The 22,320-nt window shown below is 35.9% G+C and overlaps 1 protein-coding gene across 2 annotated transcripts in view; it reads right to left on the bottom strand.

Moving 5' to 3' along the window:
* Positions 1 to 13,892: 13,892 nt before the first annotated feature.
* LOC115446088 (homeobox protein caupolican) overlaps positions 13,893 to 22,320 on the bottom strand; it is a 57,440-nt gene continuing 49,012 nt past the window's right edge. For both annotated transcript variants that reach the window (XM_030172644.2, XM_030172645.2), the window contains exons 4-5: positions 16,455 to 16,753; positions 13,893 to 16,216 (exon numbers count right to left, since the gene is read on the bottom strand). In XM_030172644.2, the coding sequence (XP_030028504.1) occupies positions 15,702 to 16,216; positions 16,455 to 16,753 (814 nt within the window). In that variant the 3' untranslated portion in view covers positions 13,893 to 15,701. The remainder of the gene's footprint in view (positions 16,217 to 16,454; positions 16,754 to 22,320) is intronic.

Genomic DNA, 22,320 nt, shown 5'->3' with positions numbered 1-22,320 from the left:
ATAGATAGAAAGCCGTTAGATATAAGTGACAAAATACAGCCACTATTCGATATGATTTCTGTATTTTATGCCGATAGGCGTCGATACATAGAGGCGATGGGAAATTGTCACAGTGAAGATGCTTTATGTTACCAATGTTGATAATGAAATTTCTGCATTATGCCATTTTAGAGCCGTCGAATATGGTCTGCAAAGAAAAATTGGGCGATAATTATTTGCCAAGTTATATTAGGATGTTTTTTGTAACATAATTGCACAACATTCGATTTAAATTGTAATTTGTTAGTTCAAATTATTATTCTTGGTAAAAAAAGCTTTACTATTCGCCTGACTGGTGTGCGCTGAGCTTTATATTACAGTACTAATTATTGCTTGCGGCTTTGCCTGCGTTAATAGCCTTTCGCGCTACAAAAATTGCGATCCATAATTCCACATTCTGTACGACGTCAAGACTATTAGACTAAATTTAGATCAAAAATTCAAATATTTCATACGAGAGAAAGTTACCGGGCTAAAAGTAGCCTATATGTTAATCACATGGCCTATCCGAGTCCTAAATTTCATCCTGATCTTTCCCTAAACAGCTACAATGTTAACATCCAACGAGCAAGCAAACATACTAATATCCAAACATTTTCACATATTTTTCAGTTATAATATTAGTCAGAGTAAGTAAGATAAGATTATACGCATCCCTTACGGTGCTTATTACATTGAATAGGGTAGTTTGAAATGTAATAGAAAATAATACGAAAAATAAATTTTTGAGAAATCAGCATCAAAGTTGGTTGAAAAATAAAACAGTTATTGATATTTGAAATATTATTGTGAGCTAAAGTCGAGTGCGGTTATCAGGCTGTCTCTTTCTTACGCTTGTAGCGTTAATGCCGGTGACACTCGGTGTAGTCACAGCTTGCTATTAACTTTAACAGACATACGTTATTGCGTGAGTTTTTTTTCGTTTTATTTTGCATGACATACATTTTGTTATATTTTTGTCAACTACCTTATTAAAGGCCCATCAATGATAGATATAATAAACTAACCAAACATGATGGCGTTATTGAAAAAAACAACTGGAATTTTTGCGCTTGTGCCATTTAAGTTCGGTTAACCCCCATAACTGTTGTAACTTGGAAATATTGATATAAATTTATTACATTCGGTAGATAATAAGTGTAATTTATGACAGACAATCTAAGTAGGCGGTAATCCAATGTGGCGTTTGTCAAATTATCTGAAACAACTAGCCATTATAAATGCGTTATACAAAACTTTACGTAAGTTTAATGGCATTACCTTAACATGAAATGGGTTTTAAATAAACAAGGGAATTATTATCACCGTTTTATTCGGTAGCCGCACTTAGCGTCACAAATAGAATGATGTTAGATAATAATTTAATCGTTTGTTCACATAGAAATGATAAATCTCATTATTTAAATGTGGTAGATAGGCCGGGAGTATTTTTAGGCAAGGCGCGGGGGCGCGGGCGCGGCGCCGTAAGTTCGGTGCGCGGGAGCATCCACGGGCTAGCCACTCGCTCCGTCGCCGAACTAGTGACATTAACAAATTACACCGGCTGTCAACTTTCTGAAACAATATACCGGTTGGCGTTTAACTTATCTTGGAAGTTTTCATCTCATGTAGATAAAATGTTGTAATACTAAAATGTCATTATGCTCGCTCGGAGGCCAGTACTCGTAAGTCACATGGCAGATAATATTTCACTGGGTGCGGTGCGGCCGCCTGCCGTCGCGCCGCCTCGCGCGACGCTATCGTTTCAGTTAGTATCGCAGTTGCCGAAGCGATTTGTTATGTTATCTCCGTTATTTTGTTTGAGGTTGATAGGTCAAAGTTGTGGTAGGTATCGTTTACGAAATCGCTGCCTGTGCCCAACGTCAAACTAATGTAATTGCGTCACTGCTCGAGCTTCGTGAATCAATGGCAGATTATTGTTCTAAAACGATATATGTTCCTTATTTTCTATTGTTTAGAGTATATTTCTCTTGAAGTACGTATAGGTTACAAAATGATGTCATAAGAAATTCTTAGAGTAGAATACTTTAAGTGCAGTGACACATATTAAGTATCTACTTATCAACTTGTTTAGTATTTACAAAGTATCTAACTTATTTATTTTGAATTTTACAATTATTTAACAAAAAGTAAGAAATCAAATAACAAATAAATAGCTGTTCAAACGACGATCTAATCGTCAATATATTTTTATTTTATTCAAAGCAGAGGCTCACCTTCTGTCCACTCCACCCACCGTCGTTTTAATATCACATCTAAAATAACATGACGTTTATAATTCTGAATAGGATTAATTCTACCACCGGACAGTACGAGATAGCATCAAGATCTCGGCATTTTACAATAACATATTGCCTTTTTAGACAAACGGTACAGCCCACGTTCCACACAATCGGTGGCCCGTCACGAAAAAACGACTAATCTCGAGTTTTTTATTGCTCGAGTGTGGCTAGAAGTGATTTGTCCAGGGCAATCTATCATTCAAGCACTATGGGAATAATTAGTGTCAGCAAACGCATCCGGACGCCGCGCTCGCAGCCGCCAACAATGAACCGTGTGACGCATCGTTCAAACAAATCATTAATAATGAACGCCACTTTTTCTAAGACGGATTCACTCTTGTAAATAAATGGTACGGCGGATTCTTAACTACCTACTTACGGCGACATTTTTTACAGCGTGCCGTCAGATGTATAATGTGGCCGCGCGAGGAGTTAAGATTCGTCCATTATCGCGTTGTATGCGCAGTATTATCTTAATCTGATTTTATTTGTAGAAAGAGTGAAAGCTATGTGCGAAATGGACATGAATGTTTGTTATATTTCGACTTATTCTTTTATGGTTTTAATAAACCGATAGTATTCGTATTAAAAAGGTCCATAAACAAAGTCATGAATCCATTAATAATTTTTTTAAACACTTTCATACTGTATAGACAGATATCGTCTTATATTTTTAAGTTGTAGCTTAATACAAGATTAGTTTTAGCTCATTGATTTATTTTCTTTCAGCTGTGCAATTGACACTGTCCCCTAGTATAATTTACATAAATAATTAAGAATTTACTATAATAACACATGTTTATGTTTTTTTTGCCCTGTAAGATTGTAATTTGAAAAACACAAAAGAGATTTTTTGTAAATGGCAGAGAACGAAATATGTGTCTCTGTAAGAAACTCGAGTTGTTCAATATCTGGTGACAGTTTTTTAAGCAAGTATCGTGTTTCTAATTTTAAGCGGTGTTGTCACATTACATTTGGGACGAATTCCTGAAGATTTTCGGCTTTTTAAACTTCTATTAATCTGCAAAAAAATAAATAAAGTGTATGTGGTAATTATGTATTTGCTTGTTTGAAACATTTTCGGAAAGCAGAATATGTTATGTCAACCTCCCTTTGTAGCACGAGCCGCTATACATTTGCTTAGTTAACTGAAAATCCGACCTGAGGATTGGGGGCGTTTCGAGAATTCCACCATGGTATCCTCTGCCTGTCGTAAGAGGTGACTAATAGGGGCCATCAGGGGTCTGTCCGCCCTTAGCGTACATCGTGCGCTTTTGCACATTCGGGTGATCCCTGGGATGGACGGCCGCGTGGAAGGTAGGCCTCATGCTACCGATGACGCCGGCAGCGACCATCGGTGCGCGGGGGCTTCTGAGAAAAAAGGTTAACTAAAAATGATCATTATCCCTCTCCATTCAACCGAAATAAGCGCACGCGCTGTAAATAGATAGTAAATACTGTCTTTCATTCTATCTTCAATGAGCATTGTAAATGTTTAGGTCACCTGAAAACTTTCAAAATTACATGTTTCCGGTTATCAACATAAAAAAATCTTAGATGACATTAAGTAAGTTGAAAGAATTAAATTAATTGTGTTGTTAATAATTTATGGAAAAATGATTGATGTTATGTTAAAATATATAATTTGCTGGTGGTAGGATATATTTTATATCCGACCTGATAGCGACCACCGTACACAAGGTGTCAAAACCCGCCATAGTGTCCAACATAATTGTGTCGCGTTTCGGCAGCAGTCTGTGTATATCCGCGTCTGACAGGCCAGCGTAATTATGTCGACTGTCGAGGGTTAACCATCTCTCGTTTGTCATCATTTTATTGGAACCCACTCCACTTACCATCAAGTGTAATGCGGCCACTTCACAATACCCGAATAAAAAAAATATACTTTCGATCATTCACAAAGTTCAAGATAGGCCAATTAAAAACGAAATTTAAAGAGGCATTACGACACTCTATAACTCCTAATTAATGTCTACTATTTGATACGGCCATAAATTATGTCATATCAAGGACCTAATTAGATAAGAAAGGAGAGAATGTATCTCATATCAAATCCTAAGCGAAATGTGGAAACTATGCTGAAATCTTGAATTAAGCTCGCGTATTCTTTTTCTATGATTACAACTTATATTTGTCGCGAAAGTTTCTTTCGTGTTTTCTTTCATATCTTGGGTAACCGTTGAAAAATAGTGCTGTGTTTTGACTTAAAATTGTTACAAAGCTAATCAGTATAAACTCAGTGAGTTGGTCACCTAATTACGGCGTGGACATGAGGTTGTATGTTTTGTATTTTCAATTCTACTACGTTCACTGTTACGACAATTTTTTTAATTTCTTTCTAGAGGTAAATTACACATAAATAGTTTTTATATTGCCAAGATTAAGAAATGGGTTATGTAGAAGAGTTAACACTATAAATGTTCGGTCAGCATTTTTTTTTATATGTAAATGATAAAACTATGATGAGTTAAACTTTCATAAACCCTGCATAAAATTATAGAAACAACATGTAGTAAGTGAGAAATACTATGCAAGTAGATCACCCCTCAGTTTGATGTTCATCAATTAACAATTGACTTATAGACTTCTTATGTCTACGCGAATGTTAGACATTGAAATAAAAACTATTTAACGGATTTTATCGCGGGTTTTTTATATTATTATTTTCTCCCGACGTTTCGAAGACTGATGATTGATATGATGATTCGCGAGGCTATTGAAATTAAAAAACACCCAAATTTCAATAGGGAAGATGGTTGGAAGCTTGCACAAAGCCTGGGATCCTGTTCTACATTTAATTAAATCGGATCCCAAAAGACCGGCTGCCAGACCTCAAGACACTGTGAGCTCATTCTGCGTAGATCGGACCGTCAACAGCTAAAATTTAAAACAAGTTGTATAATTGAAAAATGTAGGTAGATATTGTAACTTTGACTTTACGGATGAACAACACCTCAGTCCCCCCCGTGACCATAAAGGCTGCAAAGTCTACGAAACGTCGGGAGAAAATAATAATATAAAAAAGCGCGATAAAATCCGTTAAATAGTTTTTATTTCAATGACTTATAGACGCTAGAAAATCAGACTTATGAATCAATGTAACACATGACCGTAAATTCTTTCTTTAGAAATTTGTCACACGTATTTCCTTTTGATAAATATGAGTTCAGTTAAGGCAGCAGCTATGTTTTTTTACAAGTTTTGGTTCTTAAACCTAGTGGTGAATGAAATAGACTGACCATTAAATAAGTAATTTGGTTCTGTATTGTCAACGACATTGGACCGTAAGACCTGTGAAACCAACATAACCGATCCATTCCCTAATTGGTGAAAGAGAAACGCGCATTTACCCAGCGAAAAAAAAAATGTGGCGCCGAGACTGAAGATGCATTGAAACCTGTCACTTCATAATTGCTCATATAATAGGCTTACACTCCTACTGCATACTACATAATCACCTATATTCCAATCCAATGTAGGGCGCGACAATTATTTCACGTATGTTGCTGAAAAGTGTGGCTAAATTCTTACAAATGGTTACTTCCCTGACATTCATTTTTCTGGGAAACGGTGATAATTAAATTATGTTAGAATATGCCACCTAAATCGTTGTACGAATTTTAAGTAAGGATATTTCGATCCTCAGACAACAGGTGGAAATAACTATGAATATCCAAAAAAATTATCCAGTATCAGTACCTGAGAAACTGTGAAAAATTAAATTATCTAAACGTACTAGTGTTTTATTTCTTAAAATAAGTATGTAAGATTAGCACACGACCAGGTTATAAGTATGATGGCATATGATGATACAAATTTATATGTGCATTGCAGATCTTTAAGGTAAAATGGGAATTACGAAGGATTAGGTTAGGGTTTTTTTTTTCAAATAAATTCACAAGCCCTAATGTATATTTTCACGATATTTTCATGATTGGAATGGCGAAGGGGGGCGGGGACGAGATTCCACTATTTAATATGCAGCTCACCCGCTTGGTTAGGTTAACATAACCCAAAAAAAGCAACGAAACCAAACCTAATAACAAAAGCTGCGATTTCACGCAGATTCCATACCTCACAATAACATTTTCATTTTATACCTAGACTAATATACAAATGTAAGACACGAACCCTCATACCAATCGTATTGCCGTTCTTTACGTTCCGAATATTCTGTAAATGGGAAAAAAGTTTAAAAAATTGTTGAGCCAACGCAAACGGTCGCGGTCGCACTCCACCTTTTGTAGGAGCCGAACCGATGTGAACGACCTTTACTCCGTTCCAAGATATGTTTTAATACGCATTTTAATAAAGCCCGTATTGTTTAGGCTTTGTCGGAATACATATTAAACTTGTCGTCGGAACACACTCACTCCAGTCCGAAGCGGATAATTGAAATGTACACCGTTAGTTTCTCCTTACATTTCGATAATATTTGCATTGTTTTCACTGTAATTAGTACAGGTCAATGACATTCAAATGGCTTGAATAAAAAAACTCTCATACGCATCAATCCAACTCACAATTAATTAGAATAAATCTGCTTAAATCCATTAACGATTATATAGTGTCTTTTTGTCTACGGACAGTTATCATTACACATTTAGGTCTGCACTTCCGTAAAAAAAGAATGGAATAATGTTAGAGAAGACATTTTTGTATAGCAAATAAAAATTAACAAGACACCATACACACGTCATTTAACCTACATCAAAAATTTACATGTTTAAATTCGTTTACCCAGCATAACAATTTAACATGTATGCTAATTAAATGAGCCTAACTTTGGTCAAGTCCGACTTGGCCGCATTAAAGGTGATTTCGCCCTCAGTATATTGTACGCAATATCTTTTAAATGAAATGTATTGAATAATATTTTTGTTGTTATTGAATTATTAATATTATTTTAATTAAGTTAACCTAACGTGTACATCAATCTTGCAAAATGAAATGGTTTAAGGACTTTACATTGACATATCTAATTACCAATTTATTTTCCATTTTACGACTTCTAATTATTATTATGATTGGCAGTTAATTCAAATTTACCGAAAATGTATTTCGTTATTCTTCAATTTGCGTTCTTAATGATGAGTAAAATATTTCCAAATTTAATTTGGAAACGGAACCCTAAATTCAAAACGAAAAAATAACAATGGCGATTAACTTCCTCTAAAATATTTTCTGAATGGGCCTTCACTCAGTATAATAAAGAACTCGTTCATAATTAACGCTGTATATTAAATATAAAGCCTAAAATGTGATAATAAAGCAGTAATGTAAGCAAGATCATTAAAATAAAATTAGAGATTTCTTTATGTGTACAACTAAGTAAATGAACGTAGTATTAATTGCTTTACAGCACCTGTTAACGTAAATGAAGTACAGCTAGGCTCTCGGCGGGGTGCCATGTAATCACCTACTGGTACTCGTGGCAGCGGGCAGGCGGGCCAACACCGCCGCGACCAGAGAACCCGACGCCGCACACCGCCCAATATATTATATCCGAGACTAAATATTTACACCCGGTATCCGTCACGTGCCACTTATTATAACACTAATATCGAACCGCTCCCACAAATATATTAATAAAATGTTATTCCTTCTTTGAGAACGATATCAAAGCAACGAGATCCGGGCAGATTTTTCGGTATCATTGGCGCGATTACACAGAAGACGGCGCTCCGTCGACAGATTTAACGAGTCGGCCAAACAACGCCCTCACAGATATCTTTCACCTGAATATTTAGCTCTTTGAGTAAAAATAAATCTTTCCGTTTCTCAGAATAACAACAGTGTCAAGTCAAGTCGCCTTAGAGCGCAGATTATATTTGTCATCGACGTTCGCATTAAGCTCGTTTACGGGGTGTCGCCGATGTGGTAAACGATTTAGTCGGAATAGCCGCCGAAGGCTCCCACACACGGGACAGATGTTTTATCATAACACCACCTTTCCGCTACAAATACGTTTTCCTTTAGTCTCGACTTTCGACACAGCTTAAAATAAAAAGTCCGTGTACTTACGAGCCCGGCCCGCCGCTATTTATAGAGCTGTCATCTCAACTTAAATATCTAATGAGCCGTCTCTAATGTCGTCTCATTTGGTTTCACTGTTTGTTTATGTAATTACCTGGCTCGCGCTCGAAGCGATTCTTCCAATTATAGACATATATTAATGACAAAGAAATGCATCGCGCCGTGAAAATGCTTAATTTTGACGCACTCGCCCGTCGCTGCTAATCAAATATTAACAATGTACCAGAGGTCGCGGTCTGTCTGATGGAACGAGGAGCATAAAAACGGCACACAAGAATCCTCGGAAATGAATCTCTCTGAAACGAGAATGCTATCAAGGGCAACAACATACCGTTAAGCTGGAAATTGGCGGCGCCGAAAGCACTGGCGCAGGATTTGAGAATATTCCGGCATTAGTCGGCCGCACCACCTGTCCGTTCACACTCGACCTCCGGAATTTTTCGGTATTGCCGATGCAAAGTTTCTCGTTAATATGCAAATTAAGAGTTATCTGCACAGAGGACGCGGGATTTAGGGTCACTTTCAAATAACGCAAAGTGCCCCGCTAAATGAAATTGGAACTTCACGCTCTGATTCTATGCGGACCCGTTTAAAGATTTAGCATAATTGCTAGATTATATTCTTGTTGTATGTTTATCGTGGCGTACATATATTAACATATAATTATGCGTGAAATTCGTAGCGCACAAAACGTAACTAACGAACTAAAAAAATTAAATTGTGTGCACTCTGCTTATTTAATTCAAGTAGACTATAAAAAAAGACATAAAACTGTTAACTGTCTGTATTAGTGTAGAATAAAACAACTACCGCTGAATACGTGACGGACGTGTATTGTGGAATGTATTTAATTGTGTTTAATTAGGAGCCTTTTTTATATTAATTTATAATAATTAGAAGTAGGATATATATAATATTTAACAAGGAAACTATAAAGTCTAGATTTAACGCGAGTCTCATGACATGTTATAATATAAATAAACAGAAAAAAAAACATTCCATTGCAATGATTTATCATACACTATACCACGTTTCAAATCACATAACAATGAATATTATTAGGAACAATTTATGATAAAGTCCAATAGACGTATAAACGTAAAAGGCTAAACTAATCTCTTCAAAACTTATTGATCTAACAATTTGGATTATAAAACGTCCATGGATTCTCTCGATAGCCCGCACGTACCTGTATATAAGTAACAATTGGAAGCGCGACGCTGCAGCAAATTACCGCTTGACCACATAAAGGCTCTGTACCAGCGATGGAGTGTGTCACCAACCAATTAATTCCCATGCGTGCTGAAATAGATTTATTACGAGCCACTTGTAAGGATTCTAACACCTCCTATCGATCTATTGTGTTTAACGTTCTATAGAGAGGTTCTTTAGCTCGTTGCTGTGCTCAATGCGATAACTTCTGCTTTTGACGATCTTCTAAATAGTTGTGTCTATCCATAAGTATATTGGATGGTGATTGAATTTTTGTCTCTATTTCAATATTGAGTTTAATTGATATTTTATTTGCATTTTTTTATATTTTCTGTGACAAGCCTGATGGTTTTTTTTTGTAGGTAATGGAATGGGCCATATTCAATTTAATGATACCTACATTTTTGAGTCTGTGAAACATACAATACAAATTTAGCTTAGAGTTTAAACAAATTAATTAATACATTTGTAATTTATGATACGGTCAAAGAAAAACAAATTATCGTTTTTAAGCCTTTTTACTCAAGATTAAAAAACTTGGTACTTTTGTTTAAAAAAAAATTATAGCTTCAAACATATCTTTTTAGTAACGTCCATCAAATTCGTGAAATATGTAAAGTTAAATTAACATCAAATAAATATAGTGACAAGTTAAATTAAGACAACAAAATTATTAATATTGCTTTATCTTGTATATTACACCTTTTATTTTGATCGCATTAACCAGACATAAAGGCATTTAATATCTTTAATATACAAAAGTGTTCCATAACGATGCGGTCAATACTTAATTGTTTAAATGATTGCGTACAAATTAAGTTGTATTTCAAATCAAATAAAACATAATTACTTTGTTTTAATTCATGAGAGCCCTAAATATGCCAACAGACATCGTCAGCGCTGATTGAAGTCTCGCATTAATTTATATTATAAATAATGCCTATGGAAAAAAAACAACAATTGTTTATTTGAAATTCCAACAAAATAACATTTAGTCGGTATGACAAAACCAACGCTGGACAGAATTGTTGGCAGAATACTAATATGGCTTAAAGAAGAAATAAAGAATCGCATAATGTTGTGTCGTATTTGTAATATGGACATCGATAAATCATAGGGAACCGACCACAATCGTTCCGATGACATGGCATGCCCACAAAAAATAATACAAGCTATCATTCAGATGCTCCATAGAATTGGGTGGGGGCTTAGCTCACATTGTAGGGTTGAGATAAACGTTCAAAAGAAAGAGTTTCAATGGTCCTAATGTGCACCAATTAAATGCCAAGTGATTAGACGCATGTACACCGGCTTAACTAACTGTAATTGTGTTTATGTTGGTAGTATAGATGTATATGTTAAAGCTGAACTAGGATGACCTTTAGTTAGGAGTTACGTATGTTATATTTTTCATAGTTTATACTTAATTCATAGCGACAATGTTTATAATGTCAAAATCAATGAATCATATTCAAAAAGAATAAGAAATAAAATTAAGATTATATTTCATATTGTAAAACTTTAAATTATGCATCTTTAATAGAGTTCGCTTGCTTTTTGCCAACCTTAGCGGATCACGATTCAGATATGAGCAAAAGACGACTTTAAATAGAATGTCAATATGAAGAGTGGGACCTAATTTATTTATCTATTGTATCGAAATTCACAAACATGCTACATTTTGGTTTTAAAAATATTATATAAAAATCTTAATTTTCTATTATAGTCAGAATTTTATGATGGCACATGTTTCTTTACTGTGACAACATAATTCGTCTAAGATTAAATCTATTAAGAAGCAATTTCATAGATTAAATTCAGTCATAGATTGTTATGTTCATTGCCATATTATATTATTTTTATTGGCAGTTTCCGATATAGCACACAGACGGATAAAATTGTTGCGGTCCACGTGGGAGAAAGGTTTTAGCGTATTTTAAAGTATGCATACATTCCCTTGACGATCCCGACTCATTGTTTGTGACCAAAGAAAGAGCAAAACACCAACCAAGATGGAGATGTCCAATATTTTAGATGGCATAGCAGTCGCCGCTACGAAGTCGGAATTCCTGTCCCAAGGATTCTCTTGAACGGTAACGCGAAAATGCATCTATAAACGAAGAATGCTAAAGTCCTTATTTCAATGCAACATCTGTCGTACAATGAGACTGTATCGGAACATTCGAACAACGCTTTAGTAACCAGGTATGCAATAGATAACCATGTTTTATGCTAATCCTATAAACAAAAACATAACTTACAAATTTTCGAGAGCCTTCGTGGCCGCTAAAGATGAACCAGGACGTAGTGTGCTTTGTGATCGAGCACCAACGTCCAAGTGTGCACACAGAATTATGAGCAATCAGCCCGTAGATTGTTATGTTCACTTTTGCCCGTCATCGGCTATTAAGATTTCTTTGTTATAGAAACATGTTGGACTATTTACACAACACGTTGGTCTGAGAGCGCCTTTTGTAAAAATAACTCAGTTCTTTTTTCCATACGTTCTTGTCGGTCAGCACATATCGCTCTCACGATTTTGAATGAAATCCTCAAGTCACTTAGCGCGATGCGAGGCGACGTTAGAATCTGCTTTTGTATAATGAGTCGTTTCGATAGGTTTATTATGGCGGCCCAATGCGGCGATATAGACTGGTAAACGTACAACAAAGAACGCATATCGGGGTGACAATGACGCGTGATTACTGTGTGAGAGTCTGTAATTGAATTATGAACTCAAATATAAATGTTTTGGTATGAGTCAACCGGCAATAATTTTAATTAGCCTTGGGAAAGTCCCGTCGGACTCTTGTCACTGCGATGAGTGATCTAATGAATATTTTGTGATCGTTAAGCTCTCATAACACCGTTGTTTGAAGGGTTTATATTCTGAAGTGGTTCTATTTGACTGCATTTTTATATCGGTATACTTTATAATATAAACCAATAAAACATCGGGTTGTTAGTGTTCGTGTATTTTAATTATAATGGGATTTTTGTTCAGCACGAATAAATAATATTGCCTACCTACTTCTATTGATAATTTTCTACATTATACATAATATTATGTTATTATGTAGTAACGGCGAAGGGTAAAATATTCCCAAAGGGAACCCGACACAACATAATATAGTTACTACTTAATACGCATAGATACGGACTGCAAATCGTTCTAATGATACTAATTATCATATCATTTTTCATAAATTACGAAAGCAATCAGGTTAAATGGACCTTTAGCCACTATGTATTATGTAATAACTAAATACATACACATAAATAAAAAAGATAATGCTGTAGTGCTTACTTCAGTACTACTACTAACCACACCCGAAGAACGCTTCGAAAGTTTGACTTTTGTTGCGTTTTAAATGATGGCTAATGGTCATCTACAATGTACGTCAACATTATTGAATTAATTAATACACAACTAAAATCTCTGTGAGCATTATCCACCTGTAAATTGAGCCGTGAAAGCATCATTTTGAATTTACGTATCAATATGGATTCGATATGAATAGATATATTTGGAATGCCAACATAATTCTATCACGAGTCGTTTCGTCGTCGCCACAGGTTGTGCTTCACACGGTGTTTATTTATATTGTAGTCGCCTTTCATCTACCATACGTGAGCAAATAATGAATGTACGACATATCACAGGGCGATGTGACGTCACCCCGGACACGGTCACATCAAAAGGCACAACATACATGATTTATGCGTATTTTGTTAGACCACGTCCCAATTACGTTCATGAAAATTTGTGCACTTTCGTTATAAAGTGTTTACCATCGAAGTGCTTTGATGTATAATTAGGCGGGCGAGCCGGCACTGCGGGCATATATACGGCCATTGTGGGCTCAGCTGATGGATTTATTGACACATTTGAAATCAAAGTGATATGCTTAAAGACGTTGGCTTGTGTAATTACTATGTCTTGGATTGTATCCCATGTTGCTTATTATGAATGAACTGTGCGGGTTAGATGCTAACATAATTTTGCACTGTCCGAAAGTTATTTTAAGTATTGTCCAGTTTTGAATGCGTCCGGTAATCATTAAGATTTGTGTGTGTTCTTGTTAGTGCATCACTTTATTTATGTTTTAGTGTGATCTCTATGAAATATTTGCGTTTAAGCATATGTATCCCTGTTCTGTGCGTTGGTTGGATAGGTGTATTAGTGAAGTAGGTATTATTAGGTAATATTTAATAGTATTGGTAATAAGTTATTTGTAACACAATAACAATTAAGTGTAAGGTAGGTAAAAAATTTTGAGGAATCAATGGAAACAAAAGTAATAATTTCTGTATTAAATTTTATTGCATCTATTCACACACCTTTCCGGAAAACGGTTAAAAGACGCTTGAAGTTAACAAAATAACAATATACATCGATTGGTATCCATTTGCTAAGTTCAGTAACACGTAGTGAATATTGTTGATGTTAAAGATTATTTAAAAATAACCTACAGAGTGATTAAACGTACGCAACTGTACATTCTATTAACTTCCATTACCAAGTGTATTTTAGAAACATAAGCCGTTCGCGTGTATGTCTATACAGAACAGTACTTCGTTGTTTACAATACTACATGGAGCGTGGAGACTCCGTATTATTTACATCAAAAGGATTGCTAATACAGAAAAATTTATTGCATGTACCTCTCTTAAATATTCGCGATATCATTACAATATATACTTACAACAGTGACATATGTACAAAACTATAGACTCAATTTTGGACTTTCAGTCTCTACAATATTGAAAAAAATATTTTACAGTGTTTAGAAATAAATCCTCACTAACTAAATTGTTTTAACGTTTCAATCATACAAGGCCGTATTATCATGAAAAATAATGAAAGATATTTTTTTCAAACTGTAAACTATTAATACATAGGATAGGGCTGGCTAGTTTATTACATATTAATATCAAAATAAATCTTGTTCCTTCGTGATGTAAATTAGTTATAATTAAAAAATCCTAGAAAGATATGACGTAACATATTACTTTCATTTATCTATACTATCGGTGTTTATTATTGATTAGGAAATATAAATTATGTGTACGAATGAATGGCTTTATTAATAATGGGAATATGGTTATATTTTGGAAATTTCCTTGGTCCCTATTTATAAGATATCATGGTTCTACATATTACATTTCGAATATTTACCAGAAGACCTAATTCGGACTACAACATTGATATAAATTCAATAAATTCAAGCATATATTTATCAAGTTTGTGTATTTTATAAGTGCCAGCTTATGTACTATGAAATCACTTACGAAAAGAACAGAATTTATTTTGAATGGAAATCACAACGGAGCCAGCCCTGTTAGGATTATTAGGAATAACTTATGACAACGAAGATATAATACAAATGAAAAGCATATTTATGTGTGTAGTTATAACATGTAACATAGACGACAATCATAGTTTCCTGACTAGAAATTAACTATACAGATTTCTCTAGGTACTTAATTCTGAATAAATCTGAATATCAAAATAAATTGTAAAAAATAAGGACTTACAGTAAACGCTCGTTACAATAACTACTGACCTCGTATTAATAAATATTTATAGTCGAAAGTTAGATATTCGCGTGAAACTACCAAACAAAACACTGGACGTAATTAGGCACTAATTATAAAGAGAATATTTGAAAATTATAATAATTTACACTACATACAAATAATAGTCTAGAACAGTGTTGTCTATAAGAAACGTAACACATATTAATACCTATATTTGAATGAAATCACTTCGTATGAACCACCTCCAGTAATAACTACAGCAACATGTCGCAAGGTCCAACTTGTATTAGCACCTAGTATTGTCGGTCGGTCGGCGGCGGGCGCCGACGTCATTTGCGAGTTGTCAACCTCACGGCGCGGGGTCTCGCGTGTGTCCACTATCACAATATCTAAACTTCTCTACCGGTGCATATCATTATTATCACGTATTTATACGTATGTATACATATACATATATAATTGCATTATTTAGTCTATTGGTATTTACAGACCGTGAGGGGCCCTCGCGGCACTCGTCGGGCGAGAACGCGTTTATTGTCGGTGCGCCAGCGGCGGTCGGGGGGCCAGCGGTCAGGCACGGGGCGGCGGCGGCGGCTCGGCCAGCGAGGAGGTCGACGACGACGACGGCGAGGGCGCGGGCGGTGCTGGCGCCGGCGCGGCCAGGGCCAGCGAGCGAGAGTACTCTAGTAGCGCCACGTCGGCAGGGTGCGTCGGCGGGTACAGCCCGCGGTACAACTCCGGCCGGCTGTAGGGATGGGCGAGCCGAGCCGCCGCCACCGCAGCCGCTGATTGATAAAACGCTGACGCAGACGGAGGTGGCGCTGGAGATTCCCCTTCTTTGCTAGCCATGTCTGCGAGGGACCATATTCTGGGCTTTGCAGAGGCTGGCGTGCTGCCAGGTGGTGCGCGTGATGGTAAATGCTGATAAGCCGGATGTATCGGCCTCTCGTAAGGTTCCGGGGACTCCGGACCACTGTCAGCACGCGATTCCGACCACTCTGATTCAGTTCTTTGCCCCAACAAGTCCAATCTTTGTTGCGGTCTTTCACCATCTTCGCTTGATCCAGTACCGGAGTCTTTTCCATCTAAAATAAAACCAAAATTACAATTCACCTGACTAAATTTTGTTTTAATGCACTTAAGAAGTCGCAAACTTAGTTTCGCAAAGGTAAGGACTAAGTTTATTTGTTCTATTATTGTTTCTCAAATACGACTTCGAGACTAACCAAAGCAAGGAAAACTTCCTGGGCAAGTCTATTAAGTACTTAAGTAAAGTTGCGCATGAATGTTATAAAGATGTAAGGGAAACGTGACGTTACATACCTAGAACATCCTTCCCATCGTTACTCTTGTGATCATCATCGTCATTATTATTGTCATCATCATCAACCCTGTTTCTCGGCTCCCACGTCATCTTATTCTCCTTCTTGAGACGGCGGCGCGCGTTTGCGAACCACGTCGACACCTGCGTCAGCGTCATCTTGGTGATGATAGCTAGCATTATCTTCTCGCCCTTCGTTGGGTACGGGTTCTTCTTGTGCTCGTTGAGCCATGCCTTCAATGTACTGGTTGTTTCTCTAGTGGCATTTTTTCTTCTTGCGCCGTTTAAATCCATGCCGTATCTGACAAGACAATGAATAATATTAGAAAAATGGAAAAAGTTACAAAAGTCCTAGGTTAAATCACACTGGGAGTAGTAGTGAGTGGCAAAACAAAAAAAATATTAAAGGTATTATCGAGCCTAAATGGCAAAGTGTGATTTAGATGAGATTTCAGATAGCGGGATCGAGACCGCCCCAATCCGTAGCGTGCGCCCCCCGGACTCGCGGTCGGCACTTCGGGCCAATGAAAGCGCCAGCATAATAATTGAAATCGAGATAAGCCATCGACTGCTGCGCCAGCGTTAAGCTCCAGTTTATCTCAGACAGCCCTACGTACGCATTTGTTGGACTTCGCATTGCTATTCCAATGGTCCTATCTTTATTACCGTTTCGCAAACACATTAAGCTTAGTTCCTGATACCTTTGTTTAAATAAGTATCATTTGCAATATTGTCCCGATAGAATTCCTCATAAATAAGACATTTATGCGTCGCGAACTTTTCATTGTGAACTTAATGGATTCGCTATTGGAAGCATTGATACTGATTTATTAGATATGCGTCGTTAATTCTATATAATTTAACTAACCCTAAAACAAAAACAGTCAAAAATCAATTTAAAAACAATTTCTACCAATAAATGTTACTAATCAGTGTTTTGATTATTAATTGTTTAGTGAGATCCTTACTCGCTTGTATGGAATAAGTTAAGAGTTGAGACGATTGGCTTGTCCCCTGATTAAAAACATTTATTGGCCCAATATTCCAAACACTCATTAAACAATTTGACACAATTAAGAAAAGACCACTAATAAATAATGGTTCGTATAATTGTAAGTAATGTAAATACTGCAGCATAATAGGTTAATTAATTAATGCTTGTTATTGTAGCTTACCGCATAGCTTTCTGGGACAACTCACAGAGCAATTTGCGTCTCAGCTTAACAGTAAATCATCCAATATAAATTTTTTGCTTTCAATTAATTACCCAACGGTTATTATAACTAATTAAGACTATGTGGAATCTATACGCGAAACCATAGATGGATCTCTGAAAATGCATTTAAAAGGATAATTAAATCTAATACGACAGTCCACTTATAAATCTAGTAAAATATACGTTTACAAATACAGCAAAGACTAGGTAAGGTAAGTATTGACCAGCTAAGGAACACGGAACCCTATTGTTTTAAAACGGTGAATAATACACGAATTTGAAAAAAAAAATACGCATTAGCCGTCACAAAGGTATCTTGGATAGGTGACGTAATTGATAGTGCAGGAAATCCAAGTTAGATTGTCGGCAATACTTAGACGGATCTTTGCATGATTTATTTGATTGTTATAATAAACAACGCGAGTATAATGTTTTTATTAACTTCACTAGATATGTAGACAGACAAATAGATTCTTGTATAATTAATTAAAGAACGTTTTACTGCATCTAAACGATGACTTCCTTGATTATTGTGTTGTGAACTATTAATTAAGTTTAGCTTATTATAGGCATATCTAATGCTGAATGTGGCACTATTATTGTTTTTTTATTGGCACAGCCTTTTGGAATATTCTAAGTTAGCATTTACTTGTAATTTATCGTTTTAATATCCAACATTTCAAACATAAGCTAGTTTTAAAACATTTCTTGATGCAATATTTCTGTGAATGCTCGTTGCACGTGAGCATATAATTGTATTGTGTGTTTGTTTTGTTTCAGTAATAACAATACCATAGGATATAAAGTAATGTGTTCGATGATTTTCTCTTATTGGTACTATAATAATAGATCAGATAAATATGACCAACTTAGTGTTGACATCAAAATTGCATTTACGGTATATACTAACTTATATCTACTAATCAGTCATGTAAATGTGAGTTAATATATTTTCAATGTGAATAAAGATATTGAGAGCTCCTAGAGATATCGGTGCTGGTACCACATGTCGCCAACGAATCGTCTCAAACAGACTAGGGCGGAAAACAGGGATGAGCAGTATGGGAAATTAATAAAACTGTCACTTAAACGACAGAAGTGACGCGACGGGACCCTCTATCCCTCGCCGCAAACAACTTTGAGTCTTAAACCATAACTAGTATAGTAACAATTCGTATAACATCTGTACGTGAACACGCTCTCCATTCTCGAGCTCGTTGTTGACTCAATTCATCTCTCCCCTAAAACGCATAGATATTCTTAAACAAATATGAAAGGAAATCCCCTTTATATTGTTTCTTCAATTTAACACAGTCCGGCAAGTCACTTAATAAGTTTATTTATTGTACCATGAAAAACGATATTTAATATCGTATAAAAGTTTCAAAGGTCAAACAAACAACGCGCAGTGTAGGCAGCTTCATATATGATAATTTGCACGGAGTACGGCGCTTAAAAGCGACATAAATTTAATGACGTTCGCCGCGGAGCGAGCCCTATGAATAAACTAACATCCATAGAATTCAAGTGACAATACGAAAGTGGAGCGACGCCAGGCTTAGGCGTTTTCCATAAACAAAAAAGCTTCATTTATCCACGGCGTGCCACTTTCACAGCATCCGAGCTCGCGGGGGATAGGTCTGAGCGGTTTCATTTTTTTATTATTTTGCAGCCCCCGCGGTGTGCTACTCGCCCTCCCCCCCTGCCAAGCGCTCCGCCGCGCCCCTCCGAGCCCCGCGCCGGGGGTTGCGGCTGCCCACCCCTCGTACGTACGCCACCTCGGCTTCAATTAAATCCCTATCTCTCGCGCCACCTCATGCTTCCGACTTAAACTCATAAAAATGAGATAAACACAAAAATATTGCTCGCATTTATGTTCTTGTTATTAAAGTAATCCGCTGGTGTTGGGTTAATTCAATAGGTTATTCTTCCGAGGGTTGCTTCTTTAAAACGAGGCGATTTTTTCACGTTGGACTGAAATAGACAGTTAATATTTTACGAATGTGTGTCACCCACATTTTCATATATTTGGACGCGGCACATAGGAAGTTGTATATTTGCGGATAAAATACTTCATGTATATTTTTGTTTCACGGAGACATGTTTTGATTGATTGGACTGTACCTGTCTGTTCCGTTGTTGTTACATCCGGAGTTTTTTTTTTTGCGAAAATCTTTTTGACTGTTAATTAAATCAGTGTTCATTTAAAAAGATATGTATTTGCTATAACTTTTAAAACAATTATTAAAAATGTACATATATCTGATAGAAAAACTTTTATCTCCATCATTGTAGCCACATATGAATACGTAAAACACCCATTCAAACGCATACATATCTATTAGTAAACGTGGAAACGGCAATAGATTACGTAGGACGGCGGATCATAAAACCGGGCGGTACGGGGCGGGCGTGAATTGAGACTCATAATAATGAAATAAAGGTAAAAGAATGAACTGGACAGGAGGCACAAAGCCGTTATGTAGGGCGATACGCTGCCTCAATCCCAAATGAGTTTTTACAAATGGCATGCGTTTGATTTAATTAATAAGAAATCTATTTATAACCTTGGTTTATAGACCATACTTAAGTTCATTATCGTGATACATGTCTTTTAAATTGGGATATATTGGTTAGAAATTAAGGTAAAATCATCAAAACAAATGAGATTAGTATTTTGACACAAATAAATCCGTTTTAACTTCAAAAAGCTTTAAAATAAAACAATTATTCGGATTTTATCGCGGTTTTTGTATTATAATTTTCTCTCGATGTTTCAAAGAATTTTCAGACTTCGTCGTCACGGGGCGAACTGAGGTATTGCTCATCCGAAAAGTCAAAGTTATCATATCTACCTACATTTTGCAATCAAACAATTTTTTTTAATTTTAGTTGTTGGTATTCAAATTTCAATATAACACCGCGATAAAATCCGCAAAATATTTTTATTTTAATATCTAACATTCGCGTAGACATAAAAATCATTACACAAAAAGCCTGTTACAGAGATCGATTTTGATCTGAAGATGTGAATTAAATGTAGTTAATTGTTAATACATTATAAACCAATGATAATATACGTTGTTATTTTCATTATTAGGGAAGTAGGCCATGATGGCCTACTGCAGGGAAAATCTAGATGCACCTCAGATTAATAGATTCCTCGTATCGATCCCAAGCTATTGTTACGGGCTTTGTGCACCTACAGCGCTATTCCAGTAACTTCCATCGGCATACCACGCTACTAGCTGCCAACCGTTCGTCGAAATTCATATTAATTTTCACATAGAGGACATTCTAAATCTTCACAAACCATTGAAAACATTTCATTTTAAATCACATTGCACGTTAAATAAAAAGGAATTTCCTTATATTCTATAGTTTTCCACCAAAGGCGTGTTTATCTAATTTCTTAGCTTCGATCTTCGCGTATAAATCTAACAAACAAGCGAATTCCCGATTTAGTAAGTACTGCTTTCGAGTTGTGAAACTATGCATGAGATGCGATCAGAAATGCTAAACACCGGGCAAAGTTTAACCTGAAGTCGAAAGGGAATTGAAAGGCCAAATTAATGAATATTTACTTTTTTTTACTAATTGTCTTCGATTGTTTTTTTACGTAGAAGTTATCTATGCTTTACTTGTCTACTGTTATCACTGCAAATTGTTTATACACACTATTGTAGTCTAAGTTTCTTTAGATAGTGACAAAGATTTACTCTTAGATTGATCTTTGTACGAATTACAAATAAGGGAAGGACATCCTCTGGCTTTACTCTTCAAGTCCAATAATTATTATACTGTCTCGTCTTAATTTGAAATAACTTTACTTCAGTATACTTCAACAGGTTGCGCTATGCTGCTGGCAGTTGATAGTTATTAATACAGTCGAAATTTGTTTAAGTACAATTACATCTTAAAGACGGTGATGTTGTCGTCCACGAGCATGGTGATGGTGAGTAGGATGACTTTGTACCCTCTGAACCAACATTATGAAACTTATAAACGCCTAATGTAAACGTTTGAATTATAGAGGTCTTCAATTTGAAGAAATGTATTTGACAATAATTAGCTTTTTTTCTTAGAGTACGAAGGGTTCTTTCCCCTCAAAGTTCCGGTCAAAGATATTTCACAAAATAGTCAGAACGACTGTTGTGTATGTTTCTAAGTTAAGGCGGCACACCGAGGCTGCAAGGCGGAGTTTCTGCGCCGATTATCATCGAAAACGCCTCTGCCTTGCGGCCTGGCATAATGATGTTAAATGGTTTCACTCTAGTTTTTAGTATTGTACGGTATCGTAGTACATGTATAGGGAAGTTATTCAGCACGAATTTGTAGGATGGATACTGCTTTAATAAATCGCTTTAGCTAAAACTAAGATGCTTTAAACTTTGCATGCGCTATACTTTGTAAATAATATGTAATTATTGCCATAACGGGACAATTTGTCCTTCAAATTTATTTATTTTATTCATAGATATAACAATTAATTATTACATCAGTTTACGGCGGTCATACATAAACTTTGAGGATATCATTTAAAACTTGGCATCATTTCATGAAAACCTTAGTAGTAGATAATAAAGTATGAGGTTGGTGGCTTGTCTAGAGGGATCATTTCAATTTCCAACAAAATGGATTAATTTCTAATT

This window comes from Manduca sexta, chromosome 27 (genome assembly GCF_014839805.1).
Source record: "Manduca sexta isolate Smith_Timp_Sample1 chromosome 27, JHU_Msex_v1.0, whole genome shotgun sequence".
Taxonomy (NCBI): Eukaryota; Metazoa; Arthropoda; class Insecta; order Lepidoptera; family Sphingidae; genus Manduca; species Manduca sexta.
The sequence above is the reverse complement of the archived record's forward strand: the minus strand, read 5'-3'. Positions and strand labels throughout refer to the sequence as shown.